General features: G+C 45.0%; 1 protein-coding gene across 1 annotated transcript in view; it reads left to right on the forward strand.

Annotated features, from left to right (window-relative positions):
* The first annotated feature begins 793 nt into the window (after positions 1–793).
* Positions 794–23,995, forward strand: part of LOC107310350 (neural-cadherin-like) — a 30,031-nt gene continuing 6,829 nt past the window's right edge. Inside the window, exons 1-25 of the mRNA XM_015855901.2 lie at positions 794–1,358; positions 3,801–3,986; positions 4,555–4,780; positions 4,865–5,069; positions 5,353–5,464; positions 6,735–6,984; positions 7,151–7,293; positions 8,015–8,187; positions 8,476–8,644; positions 9,013–9,183; positions 11,537–11,709; positions 11,815–11,982; positions 12,651–12,900; positions 13,564–13,691; positions 14,037–14,223; positions 14,370–14,513; positions 15,088–15,371; positions 16,293–17,910; positions 19,496–19,589; positions 20,319–20,503; positions 21,111–21,340; positions 22,311–22,579; positions 22,938–23,152; positions 23,490–23,617; positions 23,731–23,858. Of these exons, the coding sequence (XP_015711387.1) occupies positions 794–1,358; positions 3,801–3,986; positions 4,555–4,780; positions 4,865–5,069; positions 5,353–5,464; positions 6,735–6,984; positions 7,151–7,293; positions 8,015–8,187; positions 8,476–8,644; positions 9,013–9,183; positions 11,537–11,709; positions 11,815–11,982; positions 12,651–12,900; positions 13,564–13,691; positions 14,037–14,223; positions 14,370–14,513; positions 15,088–15,371; positions 16,293–17,910; positions 19,496–19,589; positions 20,319–20,503; positions 21,111–21,340; positions 22,311–22,579; positions 22,938–23,152; positions 23,490–23,617; positions 23,731–23,858 (6,401 nt within the window). The remainder of the gene's footprint in view (positions 1,359–3,800; positions 3,987–4,554; positions 4,781–4,864; positions 5,070–5,352; positions 5,465–6,734; positions 6,985–7,150; positions 7,294–8,014; positions 8,188–8,475; positions 8,645–9,012; positions 9,184–11,536; positions 11,710–11,814; positions 11,983–12,650; positions 12,901–13,563; positions 13,692–14,036; positions 14,224–14,369; positions 14,514–15,087; positions 15,372–16,292; positions 17,911–19,495; positions 19,590–20,318; positions 20,504–21,110; positions 21,341–22,310; positions 22,580–22,937; positions 23,153–23,489; positions 23,618–23,730; positions 23,859–23,995) is intronic.

Genomic DNA, 23,995 nt, shown 5'->3' on the forward strand with positions numbered 1-23,995 from the left:
ATGCTCAGGATGTGGCTGGCTCAGATTAAGGACTACAATTTAGTTTTCTTCCTGGTGCCTTTCTGAGGTCGGTTATTGTTCATGTTCATTTTAGGTGAATGTACAGGGGACGCACTCAAACCTTGGGGCAGTGAGTTGCCCCTTGCTGGATCCTTATGGCCAGCTCTGTGGCATTAGAGCAAACCACTGCTGGAAGTGGTTGGGTTCCTAAGCTTTCCCTTGGAGAAGGCAGATATTGTGCTTCATGTTAGCAGGAATGGGAGGCTGCTGGGACCCGTGCTTGGAGGAAATGTGTAAATGGGTGACCCTCCTTTTGATGAGTGGTGGGAAGTGGTTGGCTTGGGGTCACACTTCCAGCAATAGGATGGGATGTAACGGCCTCAGGTTGTGCCAGGGGAGGTTGTGCCTGGCTCTGTGGGACTGCTTCAGTACCACCCGTGAGCAGCACGTTGTCCACCCCCCGGGATATCCCTCCCAAAGACTGAAAGGTAGTTGGCGTGTTGCGCTGATCCCGCTCGGATGCCCGTCCTTGGAGGTGTTCAAGACCAGGTTGGACGGGGCCCTGGGCAACCTGATCTAGTAAAGGTGTATGTTTGGTGGCCCTGCCAGGCAGGGGGTTGGAACTACATGATCCTTGAGGTCCCTTCCAACCCGGGTCATTCTGTGGTTCTGTGGAGCTTCCCATAGGACGCGGCTGCCGGCAGGGCTCCCCGGCCCCTCCTATAGCTGCAGGGGGGGCGGGCCGGGCCGCACGTGGTTGTGGCTCGGAGCCGCGGTGCGGCAGCTGGGCGCGATGCTGGGTGCGGGCGGGCTGCTGCTGGCCCTGCCGCTGCTCTGCGGGGCGGCGGGGCTGGGGGCTCCCCGCCCGCTGCGCTTCTCCGGCCAAGTGCCCGAGAACAGCCCGGCGGGGACGAGAGTGCGGGGCCCCGCGGAGCCGCCCGCCCGCTGGGCGCTGCGAGGGGACGGCGCGCACCGCTTCGTGCAGCCGCGGCCGGGGGGCGAACGGGGGGCGCTGGAGGCGAGACGGCTGGACCGGGGGATGCGGCCCACGTCGCGCCGCCTCCGGGTGTGGGCGCGGGACCGAGGCCGTCCGGGCGCGGCGAGGAGGCGGCGGGCGCGCTCGCTGTCCCCCGTCCCCCGGCGGTACGCGGCGCGGCTGCCCCCGGGGGCGCGGGTGGGAGACACCGTGTTCACGCTGCCGCGGGGCCGCGAGTCCGACGCGTGGTTCGAGCTGGCGGCACCCGGAGCTGCGCAGCTCGGCGTGGACCGCGCGTCGGGGCGGCTCTACCTGCGGCGGGAGCTGCCGGCCGGGGGCGGCGCCGAGGCGCTCGTCAAGGTGCATCGCGGAGGGGGGACAGGTAAGGGCGGCCGGGAAGTGGGGAGGGGGCTGGGCTGGGCTGTCGGGGTGAGGCACGGGGTGAGCTTATCGCTCTCTGCTACTGCCTGGAAGGAGAGTGTGGCGAGGAGGGCAGCTGCCTCTACTCGCAGGTGGTAGCCGTAGGATAAGAGGTATAACGGCTTGAAGTTACGCCGGGGAGGTTCAGGCTGAATATTAGGACAAATCTCAGGAAGAGCACGGGCTGCACAGGGAGGTGGTGGAGTCAACGTGCTGCCTGGCGGCCTTGCTTATTTTGAACGCAGCAATTAACCTTGTGAGCGATGTTGTGTAAATCAGACATTCTGTCCTCTCCAGTGCAGCGCTGTGCCATGTATTTGCACTCACATCCGTGCACAAATAACATATTGACACGGGATGAGCCTCGGGGAGAAAGGAGTTCGATGGACAATTGGGGCAAGGTCGTTTTGGTGCTCCTTTGAGCTGCTTTTAAAATCAAAACTGTTCTGTAGCTTTGTCCAGGGATGAACTGAGGATCTCGTATGTTACGTGATCAGAGCTGGAGGCTCTGAGCTGCTTTCACTTGTGTCTGCTTGTCATTTCTCCTTCCTTGTGCCCCTTGCCAAGTATAATTAACAGCAGGTGACTGGCAGCCTCAGGTTGCCCAGAGATGCGGTGGGTGCCCCATCAGTGGAAACACCCAAGGACAGGCTGGAGGGACTCTGGGCAACCCAATGTAGCTGTAGGTGTCCCCGCTCATTGCAGGGGAGTTGGACCTGATGGCCTTTAAGGGTCCCTTCCAACTCATCAATTCTGTGATTCTAAGACACAGCACTTGTGCTGCGCAGCTGAAATACTGACATGTGTTCTGTGTGTGGAGTGCCACAACCTCCTGCTTCCCAACTGGCTCGGTAGCGCTGATGGACATGGGGTGCGAGGGCTCCATAGCTGGCCCTGTGGAAACACAGCCAGTAAGGACCATTTACAGCTGTCAGTGAACCCAAAGGAAATAGACCATAGCTCTGAGCAAGGAGCCCACTGCTCCTGATTTTGGGGTGGTCCTGTGTGGAGCCAGGAGCTGGACTCAATGGCCCTTTCGAGTCCCTTCCTTATCCTTATTTGTAACCAAGGGATAATGCTGAAGCCTTGGGGACATGCTGGTATATCCATGAAAATCAGCTCCTTAATTTTGACTGCTGGCTGGATCTTACCAAAGCTCTTATTCAATTGCATGGTTTCAATCCCAGTGTTTTATCCCATTGTCTTCTTCACAAGCTACAGAGCCTGCTTTCCTGGATTGCTTGTTTTCAGCAGATGATTCATATTGACAAAACGGGTGAGCTGTTGTGTTTGGAGTTGATAGGATGCTACAGTTGTGACAGGGGAAAAATAAAACATTATTGATTTCAATGACTTGATCTGTTAATGGTTTTCCAGTTCTGACAGCTGAAAAACCAATACAAAGCTGGAAGATCTTTTAGGTCTTTTCCAACCTTGGTAATTCTATGATTCTATTGGGAGCTATTAGTAATAGGTGAATGGTTGGACTGGATGATCTTTTAGGTCTTTTCCAACCTTGGTGATTCTATGATTCTATGAAGAAAATTATCTTCCTTGCTGGGACTGGTTTTGTTGTATGCCTGTACATCTGTCAGGCAGAAGCTTTGTGTGGTTGTGTGGCATCTGCTTTCTTTGGACTCAGACCTGGAGAAAAGATGGGCCTGAGACCTGAAAGCAGCTCAAATGCTGAGCAGGAGGGACTGAGGCAGGAAAACTTAGCTAAGAACTGCTAAAGAGATCTGCACACCTCAGGTGCGGGCCTTAGGCCTATGCGTGCACCCACAGCCACGACCTGAGCATCTTCCATGGTCCAGCATTCTAAACACAAAGTGCCTCATCTTTGCTTTGTTTGTTTGTTTGTTTGAACTTATTATGTGCATTTAATGATCCCAGGACAGATATAAACTGGGCACAGAATGGACTGAGAGTCGCCCTGAGGAGAGAAACTCATGGGTGTTGGTTGATAAGTGCTCAACATGAGCCATCAGCGTGTCCTTACAGCAACCTGTGTCCTGGTCTGCATCAAAAGTGGTGTGACCAGCAAGTGGAGAGATTTATGCTGTATCAGTTGAAAATAAAATGGTCAGGTTTCACCTGGCTTTAGATAAATGTGCATTTAGAACTGTTTGATGGCCAAGTGGTATAACTGGCGCAGTGTTTAACATGCATATCTAGTTAATTTATATCTATTATTGTAAGTACTTTTAGGTAGTTGTTAACTGTACTCAGTGCTCATCAAGCTGAGAAAGTCCATGTGTAAACTGAATTCTTCATGCATGCAGTAGGATGAGTGTGATGGGTGATTCAGCTTGGTTCACAACTGCTGAAGGATCTGACCGTAAACGCTGCTGTGATGATGAGAGTTTGTGAACAATCTGCCTGGCAAGGTGTGCATCTTTTGCAGATGATGACTGGTACCTCTGCCACGTGACTCTTCTGGCCCCAGAAGAGGAGCTCCTGTCCTGGGCCATGTACCCTTATCCCTACCTGGCACGCGTTGATCCGGATGCACGGAAAGGGACTCTTGTCTACCAGCTTGCTGCACAATACAGCAACAGCGAGAACACCAGTGCTTACACACTGATTGCAGGTAGGTCTAGTCTGAAAGAAATGGTGAACTTCTGCAAAGCTGCAGGTTTTTCCTATCAATTTCCCCTGTTATCATTTTAGTTGATAGATCTTACCCCTTGGGAGGTTCTTATGGATACAGCAGGTAAAGAAGGTAGAAGTGCTTTAGGAAGAACAGGTGTGTGGGTGGGAGCTTTCCTTGCTTCACTTTACTTCTATTTTGAAAGTGACTGCAACCTCACATTTTTTATACATTTTCTCCTCTTTTACTGCCCACCAGTCAAGATAACATGATATGAATTAGAGACAAGGAGAGGGAAAAAGAAATGCATGCAAGGATACAGGTAGATGATTTGAGGGTAGTTTACTTTAAAACTCTGAAGACGTCAATGTGGCTGCCCCCTCCCTGGAAGCATTCAAGGCCTGGTTGGATGGTTCTTTGTGCAGCCTGGTCTAGAGGGAGGTGTCTCTGCCTATAGCAGGGCTTGGAACTAGATCCCTAAAGGTCCCTTCCAACCCGAACCATTCTATGATTCAAATGTTCGTGCTGTGGGGCATTTTTCAGACCAGCTCTGTATGTACACTGGTAGGTGGCGAAGAGCGATTTCAGGTCGATGTGGATACTGGGATCGTGATGACCACGGGCTTACCTTTGGTATGGAACAAGGAGTATGTGGTCACAGTGCAAGCCTCGGATGAGTATGGCAACAAGAGCCCTTTGGCCTCCATCTCTATCCTGGTGGGCTCCCGACCTCCACAGTTCACTAACATGTCCTACAGTGTGTTTGTTCCTGAAAACACTCCACCAGGAGAAAAGTAAGTTCTGCTTTGTTAGGTGAGCTGTCTCACTTGTGTCAGGGATCAGTTTGGAGTAAAACACTATTCTCTCTCTCTTTACAGAGTGGCAGTGGTTGAGGCTGTTTCCTTTCAGAGCCAGCCACTCTCCTACTCACTGCTGACAAACCCCAGTGGGCTGTTCACTGTGAGGCAGGAGAGTGGTGAGCTCTTGCTCACCCACCCTGTGGACTATGAGGGCGAGCACCACCTTTACCACCTCCTCCTGAAAGCCGTGGAAACTGGGAGTGCACTGAGCAGTGTGACTGAGGTACAGGGAGTGCTTCGCTTGACACCCACTGTCCCATCCATCTCCATCACCTCATCATCTGAATGATTTATCATGTATAGAGAGTCCAGTACCTAAAGGGGGACTGTAGGAAAGAAGAGAACCGACTTTTTAGAAGTGTCTCTTGTGACAGGACAAGGGGAAATGGTTTCAAACTAAAAGAAGGGAGATTTAGATCGGATATAAGGGAAAAGTCTCTATGAGGTGCATATTTTCCTAAGCATAGAAAACGAAGTTATGTCTCAGCATGTCCTTTTTGTCTCAGGTTAAGGTCCACATCACAGATGAAAATGACTGTTCTCCTGAATTCCAGAACTCCATTTACAGCAGGGACAACATTCCTGAAACCATTCCTATTGGCACATCTCTCCTGCAAGGTGAACACCTTCCTGGCACCTCTCACCTCAGTCTTGTCACAGACCCATTCGTTGGTGATACAGGTTCATGTTTCTGTCGTAAGAAAATACTCTTCTGTGGTGGGCAATGGCTTTATAAAACGTGTGTTGTGGCAGCAGCTAGTTTTGTCTCATAAACAGTTTTTAATACTGTATAACTGACTTTAAAAGTGTTAAAGGAGAAACCTTTGGAAAACTCATGAACTTTTACATTTATTCTTGTGGATTATTGATCACTGTTCCAAGTTTGTTGTGTGTAGGGTGATCATGCATTACTTGGATGTGAACCCTGATCACAAACGTGAGGCTTTTAGGTTGGAAGAGACCTTAAAGCCTACTCAGCTCCAACCCCCTGCCATGGGTAGGGCTGTGCCCCACCAGACCAGGCTTCCCAGGGCCCCTTCCAACCTGGTATTAAGTGTCTCCAGGGATGGGGCACCCACCGCTTCTCTGGGCAGCTGTGCCAGGACCTCACAGCCTTCATAGCGGAGAGTTTCTTTTTTATATCTAATCTACTAATTACATAGCCAATCATGATGCCACATGTAGAACAGAAATGCACTGCTTAAAGCTCAGGCCTTCCTCAACCCTGCTGGCTGCTGCAGTGGCCACGCTTGTGTCCTGCTGCCTGAAAGAGGAGGTGGTTTAGTGCTGGTGTGGGTATGAGCTGAAGCCTCGTTGTTTGAGCAGGAAAAATGGCAGAGTAATTAAAGAGGTGAGCTCCCGCTCTTACAGTGCTTGTGATACAGCATGTAAGCACTCTTTGTTCTGCTGATTTGCTGCTGCCGAGCAGATGGGACACCGCTGTACTGAGCAAACACTTGCCAGGGAGCGATGTTTAATCACTCTTTATACCTTGAAGTGCCAGGTAATTAAAAAGCGCTTTAGCTATAACGTAGCTGGGAGCTAATTAAATGGGAACGGCATCCCCTGAGAGAGCGAGGACACAGTTTGTGGCTGATAATGCTCTAACAGTGTGCATATTGATTGTGTGGTAATTACCGGTGCTGAGTGCTGCTGGCACAAGGCAGGATGCAGTGCTGGGCTCCCTGCTTTTGCATTGCTGCTGGGATGCACGTGGGACAGAGCTGTTGGCTTGCTTCCTGCTGTGCTCCTTCCCGCAGCAACACAACTTCCATGGAGAAAAGAGTTTTGCGCGAGGTCTGTCCATAAAGAAGTTTAGTGGGTGGGAAACAGCACAGCGAAACCTTCTGTCTGGCATGACAGGTCTGTTAAATGTGTTCCCTGACAGTGCGTGCCACAGACTGCGACTCTGGCTCCAACTCAGAGATCGTTTACTTCATCCAGAGCACTGATTTTTCCATCACCCCCCACGGGGTCATCAATTCTAACCAGCGGCTGAACTTTGAGCGAGAGAAACATATGTATGAGTTTGTGGTGATCGCTGTCGATAAAGGACACCCCCCTCGGACGGGAACCACGTCAGTGCGCATTCGAATGGCCAATGTGAATGATGAGGCCCCTGTGTTCTCCCAGCCTGTGTAAGCCAGCCTGAACACCTGCTTTGCTTTGTACAGATGCTGTTCATGTGTGTAACCTTGATAAAGCTTGACTAAATGCTTGGGGTTTTTTTTGTACCAGTGATGTGTCTGAAGGGCTTTGGAAGCTGTAAATGAATGTGATTGATTGCTCCCTTTTATGCCTCAGTTACAGAACATTCCTCTCAGAAGATGCTGGTCCCAGTGCCTTAGTGGCTACTGTCCGGGCCAAGGACCCCGATGGAGATGGGGTGCTCTATCTAATTGCTGGAGGAAATGAGGAGGGCAATTTTGAACTGGATAGTCAGAAAGGTAAGAGAGCTTTTACAGCATGGCTGTAAGGGAATGCAAGTACCTGGATTAATCACTCTGAGGCAGATATTCAGAGAGGTTTTGAAGATTCCATCATTAGTTTTCCTATAACTCTAAGTCCACATCCTTTTACTATCCATAGTTTTAACAGCATTAGTCTACAGCAGTTAACCTCGTATAGGCACATTTAGGAGATATAACAATTCTAAGCAATCTTTTATATTTTAATTTCCATACTCCAAACACAAATTCAGCATAGGAGAAAATGGATCCTAAAAAGAGAATAGATTTTACTTAAAATGAATACATTCTGGGGCTACCAAGTACCTACAGCCTAGTTTCTGCTGTCACATAATAAATAGTGTCTTACCTCAGCACTAGTCCTTAAGTCACTTAAATGTCTGCATTTTGAATGAAGTGTGGCACTGTTCAATAAAGGAGGAATATCTAATTGGCTTCTATGCAGGTACATCTGTCGAATGCACAAAGCAAGCATGTTTTGAAACCTTGAGATAAAAATAAATAAAAAGAAAGGTATTTTTGAAGGTATAACAGTGGTTCTTAAGGACTGCATTGTCTGATGTGATGGCTGATGTGATTCAGTGATGACTGGGCCCTGTGCTTTGCAACCAAGATATAGTGGCAGGGAAATACGATGCTCTATTTATTTTGCTTATTTGTTTACATGGTAAAATAAAGCACTTCATGCTTCCAAATGCAGGTATCATTAAGCTCCGCAGAAGCCCTGCGCCCAATCTGAAAGGGCCTCAATACATCCTAAACATCACTGCAATAGATGACAATGTCTCCGGTGGACCCACTCCTCTCAGCAGTTTTGCTGAGGTTATTGTAGGAGTTAATGACATTAATAACAACAAGCCTGTCTTCAGAGAGGTAAGATGTCTTCCTTTCCCATCTATTACTGACCTTATAGATTCTTCTGAGTTCCTGGTGAAGGAAATGTGTAAAACAGAGTAAGTCTGTAATTGAACACATTTCTTTGTACTTACATAGAAAAGTCTTCATTCTATTTTTTTTCCATCTTCTTTCTTCCTTCCAGCTTTATTTCTTTGTGCCTATATAGTTTTCTTCTGAGTTCTTCTCAGATGTGCTGCCACTGTGCAGCTAATTCACATGGCTTGGTGTAATGCATAGGGCTGGATGTTTGGGTGTGTTTTTTAGTGCACTTACTACAGTGACAGCACCTGGGTTCTGGAGAACCAGCCTCCGGGCACGTACGTGCTGCAGGTAGAAGCCTATGATGCAGACCTTGGTGTTAATGGAGAGGTGAAGTATGGGCTCATGCACCGTGATGGAGCTTCCTTGGGCTTCAGCATCGATTCGGACACCGGTCAGTGGCTTTTGGGTTGCTGTGTTGAAATGAAAATGCCATTGTATTTCAGTGAGAATGCCATGGTCTGATTGGTGGGTTAACTATAACAGCTACGTGGATAACCATGTATATTGATTAACTTAAGTTGATAGCGATTAAAAAGACAAATTAGGTAGGGCAACAAACCCCAGTTCAATACAAATGTAAAAAACTATTTGGAGTCAATTCTCTTCCTATTGGATCAAGTGCAGCTATAAAATGTATGGTAGAATCAAACAGCTTGAGTGTGTAGTTCCCTCTCTCCTGTATGGGAGCAGTGGTGGCCCCTCTTTGCAGGCTCAGCCCTGAGGCTGTGGCACACAGTCAGGAGGTGTCCGTGTCCTCAGGGGTCATCACCACCACGCGGAGCTTTGACCGTGAGGAGCAGAGGGAGCACACCCTGTCTGTCACCGCGACAGACCAAGCACAGGAGCCGCTGATGGGCGTCTGTCAGATCACCATCCTGATTGCTGATGTCAATGACAACGATCCCAAGTTTGAGAACAGTCGCTACCAACGTGAGTGATTAGTTAACCACCTGTCCCAGAGCTGTAACACGAACCTGATCAATAGTTCCTAATACTGATTATGAGTTTTTATGTCTTTATTTGCTGCCAGCTGAGCCAGTTACTGCTTATCTCATTGCTAGCACAAGTATGAAAAACTGATCACTGTTATAAGCATTTTATTCAGTGCAATACTCTTAAAAGCAGTCCTACAAACTATCCAAATCTGATCCCTTTCCTATGTGTCTTTCCCTTGCCCCGTCTTTCTGCACACTGAATTTTTGTTCAGTATCTTAAAACAATGCATGACATTGTGGCTGAGAATTCGCCAGCCCTGGCTAGAAGAGCAATCATCATCTTTGTCCCCTTGATGGAGTGCCCCTATTCAAATGGGTTGGAGTGATAGTAGATATATCTCTTGTCAAACAACCTGAAATCCTTGGCTTGTAGTCTGCAGCTGGCTGTGAGCCCTGATCCCTCATATAACTGTGCTGCTGAGCTTGCTCTTCTGATTTGCCCTGGTGCCATTCCCTTTTTCATCCCTACATGATGCCCTTTTCATCAGTCTTTGATCTAACTTTACTTGCTGCTCCTCCAACTGAATGGTGCACTTGGGTACATTTCATGCCATCCATAAATGACAAGCATGCTCCTTAGATGACAGACTAGGACAGGTAATAACCTCGTCAAGAATGGCAAAAAGAATAAATGGCTGATGACGTATGAAAATGGCTCAGTTTTGGAGGCTTTTTGCTAGTTATATGGAAATGTCACACAAGACACCAACGTTCTATTCAGATGAAGATGGCTCATAAGTATGTTGGCTCTAGCATCAGAGAGGCCAGAAGTTTTTTGCAGGATTCAAAAAGTTGAATGCTTTATGGCGGGATTTTATAATGGGGAAGTGAACTGCTAAGAAATAATCTAAATATATGTCTATAGAATCACCGAATGGTCTGGGTTGAAAAGGATCACAATGATCATCTAGTTTCAATCCCCCTGCTATGTGCAGGGTCGCTAACCACCAGACCAGGCTGCCCAGAGCCACATCCAACCTGGCCAGTCTATACATTAGCAATATGCACAAAGACAGAAATGAATTTATTTTGCACCTTTTAGAGTATCTTATACTAACTTCAAGACCCGCCTGGATGCCTACCTGTGCGACGTGGTGTAGGGAACCTGCTTTGGCAGGGGAGCTGGACTCGATGATCTCTAGAGGTCCCTTCCAACCCCTACAGTTCTGCATTCTGTGAAATGACAAACTGGTTAAAAGGTACTGACTGGAGATAGGAATTTCTGCATTTCCACCAGTGTTTTCTCTACCTTCACTGTGAAAGCTGTGCCCTTGAGTGGTGGCACTCGGTAGTTATGGTGACTGGCACTTGTGAGGTATGGGCATAATTTTTCTTTTTGCACTAACCAGCAGAGGTCCTGTAGCAAAGGCAGATCTTTGGGATGGGGAAACTGCAGACAATGAGGTCACTTTATGTGGAGCACTTTTCCAGTGTCTGCAGCTATGTGATCAATGTGCATACGTCACAGAATTAAAAATAGCTTCCTCTCTGCCAAGATCAAATGCCATTAGTCATAGGTTTCTGCTCTTCTTGGAAGTTGTGGTTCTTTGTTTCTGTGCACTATCATATGAGTCAAATCCCTCATTTAAGCCACGTATCTTATAAATCTGCATGAAAGGAAGGCATTAAACAAATGCTTAACTCTGCACAGTGTGGATGGCACAGTAATTGCTAGTTATGTCAGCAGCAAGTAAAAGTACGTGAAATAAGAGAGAAAGACCCTTCCAAGTAACGTTTTTATTCACAACGTGATTTAACAGGACTTGACTCTAAAAGTATAAATCTAAACACAAAGAAAGGGTATTTTACAGTGTTTCTTTGTAATAAATCCCATTTTCATTAATCTATTTTAATGCTGGTAGATCTCTTCTGAGTGCAGTTCTGGCTGTACTGACACACCGGGGACATGAATCCTAGGCCAACTAAACACCTTGGGGGATAAGAAGCTAATTAAAGCTCAACTTTGTGTTCGTGGAGTGGTGCTGGTTTATAATTTTACTGCCCTGCTGCCAACAAATGTAGATATTGAGGGAGAAAAAAATTATGCACCTTTTTGCTGGCAGGTTTTCAGATGACAGTTACAAAAGCAGGTTCAGAGGAGGGCTGGGCTGCCTCAAACCCTTGGCACGAAGGCACTGCCATCACACCCTGCCTCCCCGTTTGGGTGCTACTGCTCACATTCAGCCCCGATTCCAGAGTCCCTCATGATGCCAGGCACAGAGTGACAGAACGGTTCTGACAGAGGCAGTCAGAACAAATGTGCTGACAATACCTTTCTCTTCTCAAAGATTTCCTCAGTGAAGACACTCCTGTAGGGATGAGTTTCCTTCGTGTCACAGCTCATGACAGTGACCAAGGTGTGAACGCTGCCATCACGTATTCCATGTTAGCACATCAGGTTCAGTACTTCCAGATCCATCCCAGCACGGGTTGGGTGTACGTGAACCACAGGATCCCCCAGGTAATGACCGCTTGCTAGAACAGAGCAGCCCCCAGACCCATCACAGAGGGTCTTGATGTTCACAAAATGCTTTGCAAATATCCTTGATCCTTCTTCATTTTGTAGACAGCACGCATTAGTCACTATATTGTAGCAACGGATGGGGGCAACAGGAGCAGCACAGTGGAGCTGACCGTAACCATCACCAGTGCATTCAGCCAGCCACCCTGCTGGGAGCAGCGCAGATACTGGGTAACGATCCCTGAAAACACCATCCGTGACACCAAGATAGTGGTATGTTATGAGTGTGATTGCTTACCTCCCTCTTCATTTCCTCTTTCTTTGTTGTGCTCTCTCTGCATCTGTGGCAGAAATGTAGAATCACTGAATGGTTTGGGTTGGAAGGGACATTGATGACCATCTAGTTCCAGCTCTTCGCTATGGTCAGAAACACCTCCCATTAGACCAGGTTACCCCAAGCCCCACCCAACCTGGTCTTGAATGTTTCCAGGGTTGGGGTATCCGCAGCTTCTCTGTGCAAGCTACGTCAGTGCCTTAACATCCTAATAGCAAAGAATTTTTTCCTAATATCTAATCTAAATCTTCCTTCTTTTAATCTAAAGCCTTTACCCCTTGTTCTAGCAATGCATTTCCCTGACAGTTAATCCCTCCCCAGCTTTCCTATAGGTTCCCTTTAGATACTGGAAGGCTGCTATGAGGTCTTCTCAGAGCCTTCTCTTCTCTAGGATAAACTGTACAAGCAGGTACATTTGTTCTTGGTTAAAGACCTGCAACAAGCATAAATGTTGTGTGTTGAAATTCAGATATTCAGAATGGACCTTAACTGTTTCTCTCATCTGTTGTCCTAGTCGTGCATGCACTGTTCTCCCCATCAAACCGAACACTGAACACTTCCAACCCTGTGCTTCGTCAACACACGTGGTGGCTCTTTTCTCCTTCAGACCATCAAAGCCACGTCCCCTCTTGGAGATCCCAGGGTTACATATAACCTGGAAGAGGGTCAAATTCCAGAGACAAACTTGCCAATTCGTTTCTACCTGAGGCCAAATAGAGCTGATGGATCTGCTTCTCTTCTTGTTGCTGAGCCACTTGACTTTGAGACAACCAAATTCTTCAGGCTGACAGTCCGGGCACAGAATGTGGCAATGACTCCTCTAGCTTCCTTTACCGTTGTTTATGTTAATGTAACAGGTAAGCGTTGCTGTTGGTTGAGCAGCTCATTCAGAACAATATTCTCCTTATTTCTCTTTATTTTTACTATAACACCATGAGTTAAGGTGAAGCACATGAAATGACAAACTTGCCTAAGAAATTCATGCATTTCCATGCTATCAAAGGAAGTTGTACAGTCATAAAAAAGCCTGAGACGTGTTCTAAGTACAACCAGAAGTTCTGGAAATGTAGTAATGCAGAAATGGTGTGTCAATGTTTACCTGCTGCTAATACTTGCTTTTCTAAATGTAAGCACAAAGAATTCTTTTTGTAGAGGGGGAAATCTAATAAAGATCCCAAATTATCACTGGAAATATTCTTCACTATAGAAACAGCTACAATAGGTTACTTTTGAGCTTGATATAAGAAATTTAACTTTTTCATTACGTTCATAATTTTTTATTTAACACTGAGGTAAAAACAGTTTAAATGAAAATGTCCTTACAACAGGATCGATTTTGAAAGATTTGACCTAACACACCATGTATGAAAATCTCTCTGTAAGGCTCTACTCTTACAAAGCCACATAAACCTACGCCCATTTTTTTCTCCAAACAAGATTACAGTTGTGGGGAAAAATTAGAATAAATAAAGATGTTCTGGAAGACTTCAAACATTATCTCACTCTGTCATCTTTTGCAGATGTCAACGATAATGTTCCATTCTTTGTGTCTTCCAACTATGAGGTGTCTGTGCCAGAAGGAGCTGATGTTGGCACATCAGTGGTTCAGGTTTTAGCAACAGACTTGGATTCAGGTCTTCATGGACAGGTTTGACCTTGCATCCAACTTTTTTCCTTTCAGCAGGCAAGTTTTGATATTGTAAATAATTTAATTGACTCCTGCCAGCCACTGTTGGAGGTGAGACACTGTGCTTGATGGGCCTTGACGTGGTTGGTGCAGTTGGCCTGAGAACTGTGTTGGGTTTTTTGTTTGTCTTAATTTTGAGACAGAGAAAAGTCTTCTCAAATTCTGTCCAGATGAGAGCTTTTTCCCTTAGAGCATTGCCATCTTGCAGAGAGACCCAGAAAGCTATTGGGGGAGGGGGAGGTCATGACACCTGGACATGCAAATGGAAGTGGAAAATGCAACTCGCCTTAACTATTTGCCTTTTAGGTTCGCTACTTTATATTGAAAGATGCTAGTGAGGACTACCAGTTCTTCAGCATTGAGCCTGACACAGGAATTATTTCCACTCGTGCATCTTTTGACCGAGAGAAAAGAGCCTCCTATTTGATTGAAGTTCAATCTCAGGACTCTTCAGAATCTGCCAGGCCTGGTGTCCGTGGGCAGCCCAACACAGGTAAAACTAGTAATAAATTCTATATTGGGTATATATCAGAAAATGGGTTCCTTAGCTTTACTGGATTAATCAGGTGTGCGAGATGTCTGGAATAAGCGTTTCACCTCTGCCTTTCAAGTGTGCTTGTTCATCTTGCATCTCCTTAGACACGGCCTATGTGAGGATTTTTGTTAGTGATGTGAATGACAATGCCCCAGCATTTCCTCAGCCGGTGTATGAGGTCAGCATAGATGAAGACAGGGATGTTGGAAGTCCTGTTGTGACAGCAACGGCAGATGATCAAGATGAGGGTGAGTGGTCTTGCCCTGCATGCCTTTCTCTTTAAGTTTTCTTAGTATTCCTAAGCGTTGTCCATAAGGTTGTTTCTCTAATGGTCAGATTTACAGGTCAAATGTTCTCAGATGAATTATTTCTCAAAACTGAGCAATGCCATTATATTTTAGCACCATCCAGTGGTAAAAAAAGAAACCAAGAAAGTTAACGAATGTTGGCACTTGAAGTAGAAGGTTAAGGAAACCCTATGCAAAAACAGCTTCTAATATTTTGATTGTGCTTTACTTTTTTATTTTAAATGAGTGAACAATAAATTAGAGGTACACGATTCTTTCGTTACCAATAAACAGGGACTTGTCTGTGATTGCAAATCATATTTGTGGCTAAAAATACAGATCTGACCCCAAATCTCCCATACATATACCCTTCAGCTTACATGCATGGATCATGTTTGTGACTGTGCCTCCTACACACTCTGTAACATCCTTTTCTGATTTGAGTGAATAAGGTTTGTCTCAGGTACGTGTCCACCATGTAGAACTGAATTGAAGAGTGACCGTACAGGCTGCAGTCATTGGCTTTCTCTTGTAGGTGCAAATGCCAGACTTAGGTATCAGATCACATCAGGAAACACAAAAGGAATTTTTGATGTGGAACCTGAGGCTGGTACTGTCTTCATCGTTCAGTCTCTGGATTATGAAGAAGAACAACGTTATGAGCTTCGGCTTGTAGCATCTGATGGAAAATGGGAAAATCACACTCTTATCATCATCAATGTGGTCAATAAGAATGATGAAGCACCAGTGTTCACTCAGGATGAATACCAGGGCAGTGTCCTGGAGGAGCTCACAGATCTGCCTGTGCTTGTTCTAAAGGTAAAAGAGTTTGCATGAAGCTGGACAAAACCTGACATTTTTTTTCCAGGATTGAGCTCAGGATGGCTCAGTCCCATCCGTTCACAGAAATACAAGGAGACAGTTTCAAGTGAGTAAGCCCTGGTAACTGGGATTCAGCCAGGAACTTTCTGTAAGTAAGAGAATAAGGAGAGCCTGGTTGACTTTTCTTGAACTTTCTACCTTGACCACCACAAATGCTGAATGATAAGTTGGCTTTCCTTACAAAGCAAAGGAATGTTTATTTGAGCTCAGACATTTAAATTCACAGGCACGCATACCTCATAACATTTAAGTTCACAGACTCTTTAGCTACACATGCTACAAAATAAACATTTAATGGGATGTTCTTGGATTGTGGGACTCAGCCATCTTCACTGTTTTGTTGTTAGAACATGCCCTGGCAAGGGGTTTGCCTTTCTGACTCAACCAGTAGACTTCCAAACTATCCCTGGGTGCAGATCAGGAGCTGGGAGTTAGTTCTCTATGCTGGTAATCAACTTGGATGTGCAGGCACCCTGTCTTCACAGCCTTCTGTTCGCTCTGAGAGAAAGTTGCTATTTCTCTTTGTATTACAGCTCTGAATAGTTTAATAAGAAACATGTGCTCAACAGATCTATTATTACTCCCACTTTCTTCTTTCTGCAGTTATTTCCTCTTTCCAAAATAAAATGGGAAGTAGAATACATTAGTCTCTCTAAACATGATCTTTTTGTTTCTCCAGGCTGTGCATTGATGTTTATTGAAAGTACTTGACCTAGGTGACTCAAGCCAAGAGTTGTTTGTTATTAAAATGCATGCTATTTTTTTTTAGTCTGCACAATCCTAACTGCTATCAATAAAAGAAGAATGTTTTACTGGTTTCTTTTGCATAAATGTTTCCTTGCTGTGTTTTTGATCTAGGTTTCTGCAGCAGACCCCGACCAAGAGGCAGATCAAAATGCTATTAGCTACTCCCTGCATGGGCAGGGAGCTGGGAGTGAATTCAGCATCAATGAGAACACAGGTGAGATCAGTGCAAACAGAAGATTGGACCGTGAAAAACAATCAACGTGGCGTTTTCTTGTTCTTGCAACAGATGAGAACGGAGAGGGACTGACTGGCTTTGCAGATGTGATCATAGAAGTGAAGGACACGAATGACAATGCACCCCTTTTTCTCTGCATGTCGGATGATTGTTTCATGGGTTATGTCCCTGAGGATTCCCCAGCAGACACAGCTGTCATGGAGATGACTGCAATGGACCTTGATGACCCAAAGGCCAGCACGAATGCTGTGCTAACATACCAAATCATTCAGAATGTCCAAAATGAAATCAACCTGAACTTGTTTTCAGTTAACCCAGTTAGTGGCACCATCTATACCATGCTTGGGTCCCTGGATCGGGAGAAGGAAGACAAGTACCTCTTAGTGGTTGAGGCCAGAGATGGAGGAGGACTCACTGGGACTGGCACTGCTACTATTCTGGTGACTGATGTAAATGATCATGCTCCGGTCTTCCTGCAAAGGATCTACACAGCATTTGTCTCTGAGAATGCAAGTATTAGCACTGAGGTTGCGGTGCTGTCTGCTATGGACAGAGATGAGGGAGAAAATGCCATGGTGACATTTAGCATTGTTGATGGTGACAATGACCACAAGTTCTTCATAGAGACAGATGAAGTCAACAACTGTGGGTTTATACGTCTACGAAAGCAGATTGATTTTGAGAAACCTCATGAGAGGGTGTTTAATTTGACTGTGAAAGCTGAGGACTTGGATTTCTTCAGCATTGCTCATTGTGTGATCTATGTGGAGGATGCCAATGACCATGCTCCTGTCTTCTACCCCCAGTTCTATGAAGTGGCATCTCTGGCAGAAGATGTGCCTCTAGGCACCAAGGTTGTTCAAGTTTCTGCTGTTGACTTGGATTCTGGCCTGAATGGAAGGTTCTCTTTCCACCTGCTGAACAAGTCTGATCCAGGTGGCCAGTTCTCTGTGGCTAGTGATGGTTGGGTGATAGTTGCAGGAGTGCTGGATCACGAGACAGTGACACAATACCAGCTCATTGTTGTTGCCACCGATATGGGACACCCCCCTCTGTCTTGCAGTGCCACAGTTCTAGTGACTCTGCAGGATGTAAATGACAATGGGCCAGAGTTTGAGGCTCATTATAACCCAGTGGTCTGGGAGAACACAGCTTCTCCACAGTCTGTCCAAATGAACGAGACTTCTACTTTGCTGTATGCAAAGGATCGTGACACTGCAGTTAATGGAGCGCCTTTCTCCTTTCACTTACTCAGCAATTTCGATAGTCTTGGTAACTTCCACTTGCAGGATCTCCATAACGGCAGTGCCTTGCTTACTGCAGTGCATACCTTTGACAGGGAAGTGCACAAGGTCTTCCACTTGCCCATTCTGATCACAGACAGTGGGATTCCACCCATGAGCTCCACCAACACATTAACTGTGAATATTGGGGACCAAAATGACCACCCGCATTCTGCTGGCTACATGGAATGTCTCATTTACAGCTATGATGGTAAGTCCTCTGATGCTTGCATCCAAGTATTACAGTATCAAAGGAGCAGCTGTGAGATTCTTAAGAGGACTTTGTTGTGTTCCATATAAGTTCTTAGCAGCAGTGCCACTGAGGTTTGCTCAAGCCCACATAAAGAACGGTAAGTGGGCAGTGCACAGGTCTCTGGACCTCTTGCTTTGTGAAAGGCGCTGAGACAGCCTTGATTTGAGAGGATAGCTGGCTGCTGTTCTGTATGTTTCTATCAGAGTTGAGTAATGGCTGCTTGTTTCCGGATGCACTTACAGCACAGTTAACATTTCAGAGAAAAAAAGAAAAGCTGACAATTGCTGCTAGAGGGCAATTTTCTGCAGATGTTGGCTGCAGCACTGCGAGAGAGACCTCCTTTCCCTCTCTGCTTTAGCAATTAGATTGCAGTTCTCCTGTGATCCAGTGTCCTACACAATATGCCCATCAGCAGATTAAACCACACAAGTAAAAAGACATTAGGTTGCTTGCATCCATGTAGGCTCAGGTCAGTCCTTCCTTCCCCTTCTCCGCTGTATGACATATGGTGCAATAGGACACTGAATAGGGTATGAATTGTGGGCGTTCTAGAAACTACTTCTGTATAGATGCTCCGCTTGACCCTCTGTTTGTGTTGAAATGTTCTGCCTGTTCTATACCCACTCTTAATTCAGCTTATTGTAAAGCTGAAACCAAGCCTGGCTTTTTCTTTTCTGTCAAACACTGGGAGTCTGCTTCTAAGCCAAGTACCAGATCTTTTCATTAAGCCTGAATTTTCTGTTAGCTGCCTCTTTAAAAGTAAAACTCATCTGTACTGCTGATTTCTGGGAGAGAGTGCCATTTCCTTTCACAAGGTGAAATCCTGCATTCTTTGGTCTTTATGTATCGTTGGTTCTTTACTTAGTGGATGTATGAATTCAAATATTTGTGGATCTTTCCTTCAGAAATGGCTATTGATTTTAAACAAAAGCAAGCCCCAAACCATTTATCTGTGAGTTTTTCTTAGAGGATTTATAAACAGCACAATACATACCACTTTCCCTCTCACCCCAAAGTCTTACCACCTACACCAAATAAGCCTGAGTACTGTATTTTGGACATCCTCTCTATCTTGCTGAAGTTTCTTCCAAATTGTTATTTTTTTGGTTGTTCTTTTGGGTTTGTTGTTTTTTTTTTTTCCCTCTGTAATTCAGTCAGTATTTTGGTTGTTTATTCTGCCAAACCCCAATCCCTGTCTAAACCACTCTTCAAGCTGGTTGGGGACTACAGCCAAAATAGTGAAAAGAATTGTTCTGGCACTGTTTCTGGATCTCTCTTACATCTTTCTTCAGAGGTGGCTGTTTTTTTTCCTTCCTGATTGTTTTTTGTGCAGCCCCTGATTGAACTGAATCCATACAGCCATGTAGCAAACACCCAGTTAGCATTACAGTAAGTGGTATTTACATGCTGGTGCACATCATCAAGGAATCAGCATAACTATTCCTGTAGGGGTTTAAGGCAAACCAGTAATCCTTGAGTGGCCAATCTATTTGTGTAGATATGATTGTTCTGACTATGCTAGTTATGTGCTGTGTTGTTTTAGGTATCCTGCCCACGACTGTCCTGGGTCAAGTCCTTGCCCCTGATGAGGATGATTGGGATAGTAAAATTTACCAATTTGAAGGAAAAACATCAAGGTATTTAAACAGAAAAGTGGAAGTGGGGTGAAGTGTATGGGAAACTTACCCACACACAAAAACACTGAATGCATTTAAACTGTCTTCCTTTAAAAAAAAGTGTGCAAAAGCACGTTGTTGGTAAGACTGCTCTCCAGAATCCCGACTGAGTGTGAGACGACAGTAAATAATGCTGTGTGCCAAAGCGACCCATTTCCTGTTGCCTGCTGGGATGCCCTATCCACCAGGACACTGTTCCAAAGTCCCCATTCATAGTCATATCCATAACCAGTATCAGTGAGCCACTACAGAAAAAATACCCATTGCCTTCCAGCCTGTCTTCTCCAGACTACTGGAGTTTAGTGTTCCAGTCTCACCACTGTTTATAAGAACATATATGTGTTGGATGTGTTCACACCAAAGTTGTGAGCAGAGTTGGGATGTACGCGTGCCATTGGGGTGGGTTGTGTCCCTTGGAATGAACGTACCTAAATTAGCAATTCACACTGTTTGCAAAGGTTTGGCTACACTAGCATCAGTCTTCCTACTCAGTTTTCTATAGCACAGAAGCAGGAAGAAACCTCAGTGTACTCGTGGAGGTTCTGCCCTGTTCCTTCATGAGGGAACACATCTGCCATCTTTAGTAGCTTTCCCAAAATAAAGTGCATCAGAGGAACCATCAGTGATAATAGTGACTTCTTAGCTTTTTAACTTCTCACAGCTTGTTCCTTGGCTTAACTCTTATTGCAGGTACTTTATCCTTAATGATAACTCAGGTTTGCTAACTATTAAAGAAGGAACCCCACCAGGAACATACAACATAAGGGTTAGAGTCATCGACGGTGTTTGGCCAGATGTTGTCTCAACTGTAAAGATTATAGTGAAGGAAATCAAAGATGATGCCCTCCATAATGCTGGTTCTTTACAAATCAAAGGTAAGCATGGTGACAAAGTACACTGGGATCATAATGCTGAAATCTACCTCTTCAATGTTACTGCCATGTTACTTCAAATTTTAATGCTCTTTAGTATGATAGGAGTCAGCAGCTTGCTAGATGAGGGTTTGAAAATGCATCAGCATTTGCATGTTCTTCTAACGGATCCTTACTGTATGTAAGGAAAAGGTCTGGAGGAAAATCAGCCAGAGATGCATGTCTGGTGCAGAAAACAAAGACACAAGATTTCTACACCAACATTTCAACAAAACACCAATTTATGTTTCAGGGGAAAAAAAAAAATCCTTGTTTGAACAACTGCCTGCCTGAAATTCAGCAAATTGTTTCAATCTTGGTGAAAAAGTAAAACATACTTAACTATGTTTCTGATTTAAAAGAATAAAAGAAAGGAACAAGATTCAAAAAGCTTCAGAATGCAAATTGTGAGCAGAAGCCAGCATGAAAAATTTCAGAGCCTAAAAGTGAAAAGAGTGATGAATTTGCAGTTGAATTCATGTTCTGCAGCCTTAATATTTGCTCTGCGGTGGTCTCCTCTCTTATTGCTGCAGCAGTTATGAGGTACGTGTTTGTTTAAATTCTGTTACAGATATCACCCCAGAGGAGTTCGTATCCCAATTCCCTGAAAAAGAGAGTAAATACAACCAGTTGAAGAAGCTGCTCTCAGAAATCATATCAGTCCAACTTGAAAATGTCCACATTTTCAGTGTACTAAAGTCAAGTCAAACACAAGGGGTTGATGTTTGGTTTGCAGTTTATGGCCCACCCTATTATAAAGCAGAAAAACTTAATGGCAATGTAGCGGCCTCCAGAGCATGGGTAAGTACATATAAGAAACCACAGCATCTTCTTATTGTATCTGTTCAGATTATGTCCACTGCCTAATGAATGTGCCTATTTAGAAGTACTGAGGGATGTGTGTGAGAAAAATGGATAATTTTAGTCAAGAAAGTCAAATTGTCCCGTAGTGTTTATATTAGAAGTTTCAACTAGGCAAGTTTTAAAAGCCAGCCTATAAATTCATGCTGAGTCACAGTGATCTCACTTTTGGGGATGTGAGCATGTTTTTCCTGTTGAAAAGACTGTAAAACCCTGTAAAAAGGACGTTGTCTGGCGGCTACCTTTCTACATGGGTGCCTTAATGTTTCAGTTTATTTTCTCTTGAACAGAAATGTTCTGTAGCTGAAGCTCACAAACCTGTGCTTACTCAAAAGTTCCAGCTTTCTGAGTAAAGAACACAAAGCAATAAAATAGCCATTATCCAGTGGAGAAACAAGTTGGACGTGTGCATTGAAAATGTAATGAAGTTTGCGCGCATCCTAAATAAATAAATAAATAAAGTAGTCTCGCTAAGATCTAAATGACTCTCTTTTGGAAATGTGTAATTGGTGCTGCAGTAATAATTCACTGTTGCCAGAAAAGGTTTGCCAAGTTTAGTTCACCCTTCCCAGTATTAAGTCACAAGTCCAAATTAAAAATAGATCTCAGATTCTACATAAATAATCTATCAGAACTAAAAGTGAATAGAACTTACTTAACTTATGAAGACCATGACAAGACTTTTGTCTTCTAATGCTTACTCACACTATAATTGACTTCTACCAAGGCTTTTGCCTTAATACATACCAGGCTGAGCTGCCTTTAGCTGCATAGACTGAGGTAGATGTTGGAAGGAAATGGCACAGCAATCACTTTTGAGAATAAATAAGGCTTGGTCTTTTCATGGCTGTCATTTGACAGCTTCCTCTTGTGGAAAAGCTAGATGAATATAACTAATTGTTCTCCACAGCTGGAAAACATCTTGGATATAAATATCACCCAGACTGGCATTGATGAATGTGTGACCGCTAACTGCACTCATAGCAGCGGATGCATCAGCAAGCATGAGCACAGTCATGTGCCAACGATAACCACAGCTGGAAGCATTTCACTGGTATCTGTGACGGTCCTGAGCACTGCCCTGTGTAGCTGTGCGGCTCGGGAGAGTCCTCGTCTCTCCTGTTCCTCAAACCCATGTCTGAATGGTGGCACCTGTGTGGATACTGATTTGGGCTACAGGTTGGTTAGAGCTTTATCTGGGGTGCAGCTTCTGCATTGGTCTATAAGGAGGAGGACAGGCAGCTTTGGGGGATGGATGTCATTGCATGTCTCCTCACTGTGACAGGTCTGAGTTCCGTTGTACTTCACACAGGTCCAGCAAATGGACTTGTGTTTTCAAGTAGGTATCTGGGTTTGTTGTAGTCTTCATGGAACCATTGGGAATTTTGCAAGCAGTCATGGTTCCCTTAATGTCAACCTGCAAGATGTCCTTGTTTCTTGCAGCCTACCTCGATGTCACTGAACACTTTAATCGTGTCACTTAGATTACCGAATAACCTGCTTAGATAGTGGATTTTTTCTTATTTTTTTTTCACAGATGCAGGTGTTCTGCTAATTTCCATGGACCAGACTGCCAGCAGACAAAACACAGCTTCAAGGGCCATGGCTATGCCTGGTTTCCTCCTCTTAAGCCTTGCTTTGAGAGTCGCATCTCCTTAGAGTTCATCACTGAAGTCGCGGATGGCCTTCTGTTGTACCAGGGACCAGTAGCACGAGGGCAGCCTGGACAGCTGGAAGATTTCATTGCGTTGGGTTAGCACCTTCATCAGTATTTTTTCTGTGTTCTGTGTGAAAATGAATTACCATTTGTTTGTTTATGATTCAGAAAGATACTTTTGGGGAATAAGGAGGATGCAGTACAGACCAGAATTAGCGGCATTTGGACTCGGTCATCCCTGTGGGTCTGTTCCAACTGGGGATGTTCTATACCCAGCAGTTTGAGTTCTGTCACTGTATTGGAAGTTGGACTTTTTAAAACTAAATTCCATCCAGTAGCTAAAGAACTCCTCAAACTAAAGCGTTATTTTGAGCTCAGCTGGGTGTGCATGGGGACATGGGTGCTTATCCAGTAACAATCTTTTCTCTGCAGAGCTGTCTGGTGGTGTCCCAACACTGACTGTGAGCCATAGCTCTGGTGAACTTTACCTCCAACTGTCCAAAAAAGTTAATGTTGCAGATCGCCGCTGGCACAATATAAAAATTAAAAGTGATGGAAAGGCAAGTGTACATATGGACGATCCTGATGAAGTACTAATTTATGTCTCTAGTTATCCCTTAAGAACCCTTTCTTGCTTCTGTAGAGGTTTTTCATCAATAATTATTTTCTTCAGAAAGTGAAGCTGGTTCTTGACCACTGCATAAATGGCTCAGCTAGAGACAGTGATGGTGTTGTTAAGAAGATCTCTCAAGTGGATCTGTCCTCCTGTGAAGCCTCTGAAGAGACTATGGGGACGTGGAGGTAAAAACAAATAATAATATTCCCTGAACTGGAAACATGATTACTTAAAAGAGCTAAGGGAAAGGAAGGGAGGGGAAAAACCAAACCAAACCAAAACCAGCCAAATGTGTTCTTTCTTTCCATTAATTCTTTCCCCT

Source organism: Coturnix japonica, chromosome 2, assembly GCF_001577835.2.
Source record: "Coturnix japonica isolate 7356 chromosome 2, Coturnix japonica 2.1, whole genome shotgun sequence".
In the NCBI taxonomy this organism is placed as follows: domain Eukaryota; kingdom Metazoa; phylum Chordata; class Aves; order Galliformes; family Phasianidae; genus Coturnix; species Coturnix japonica.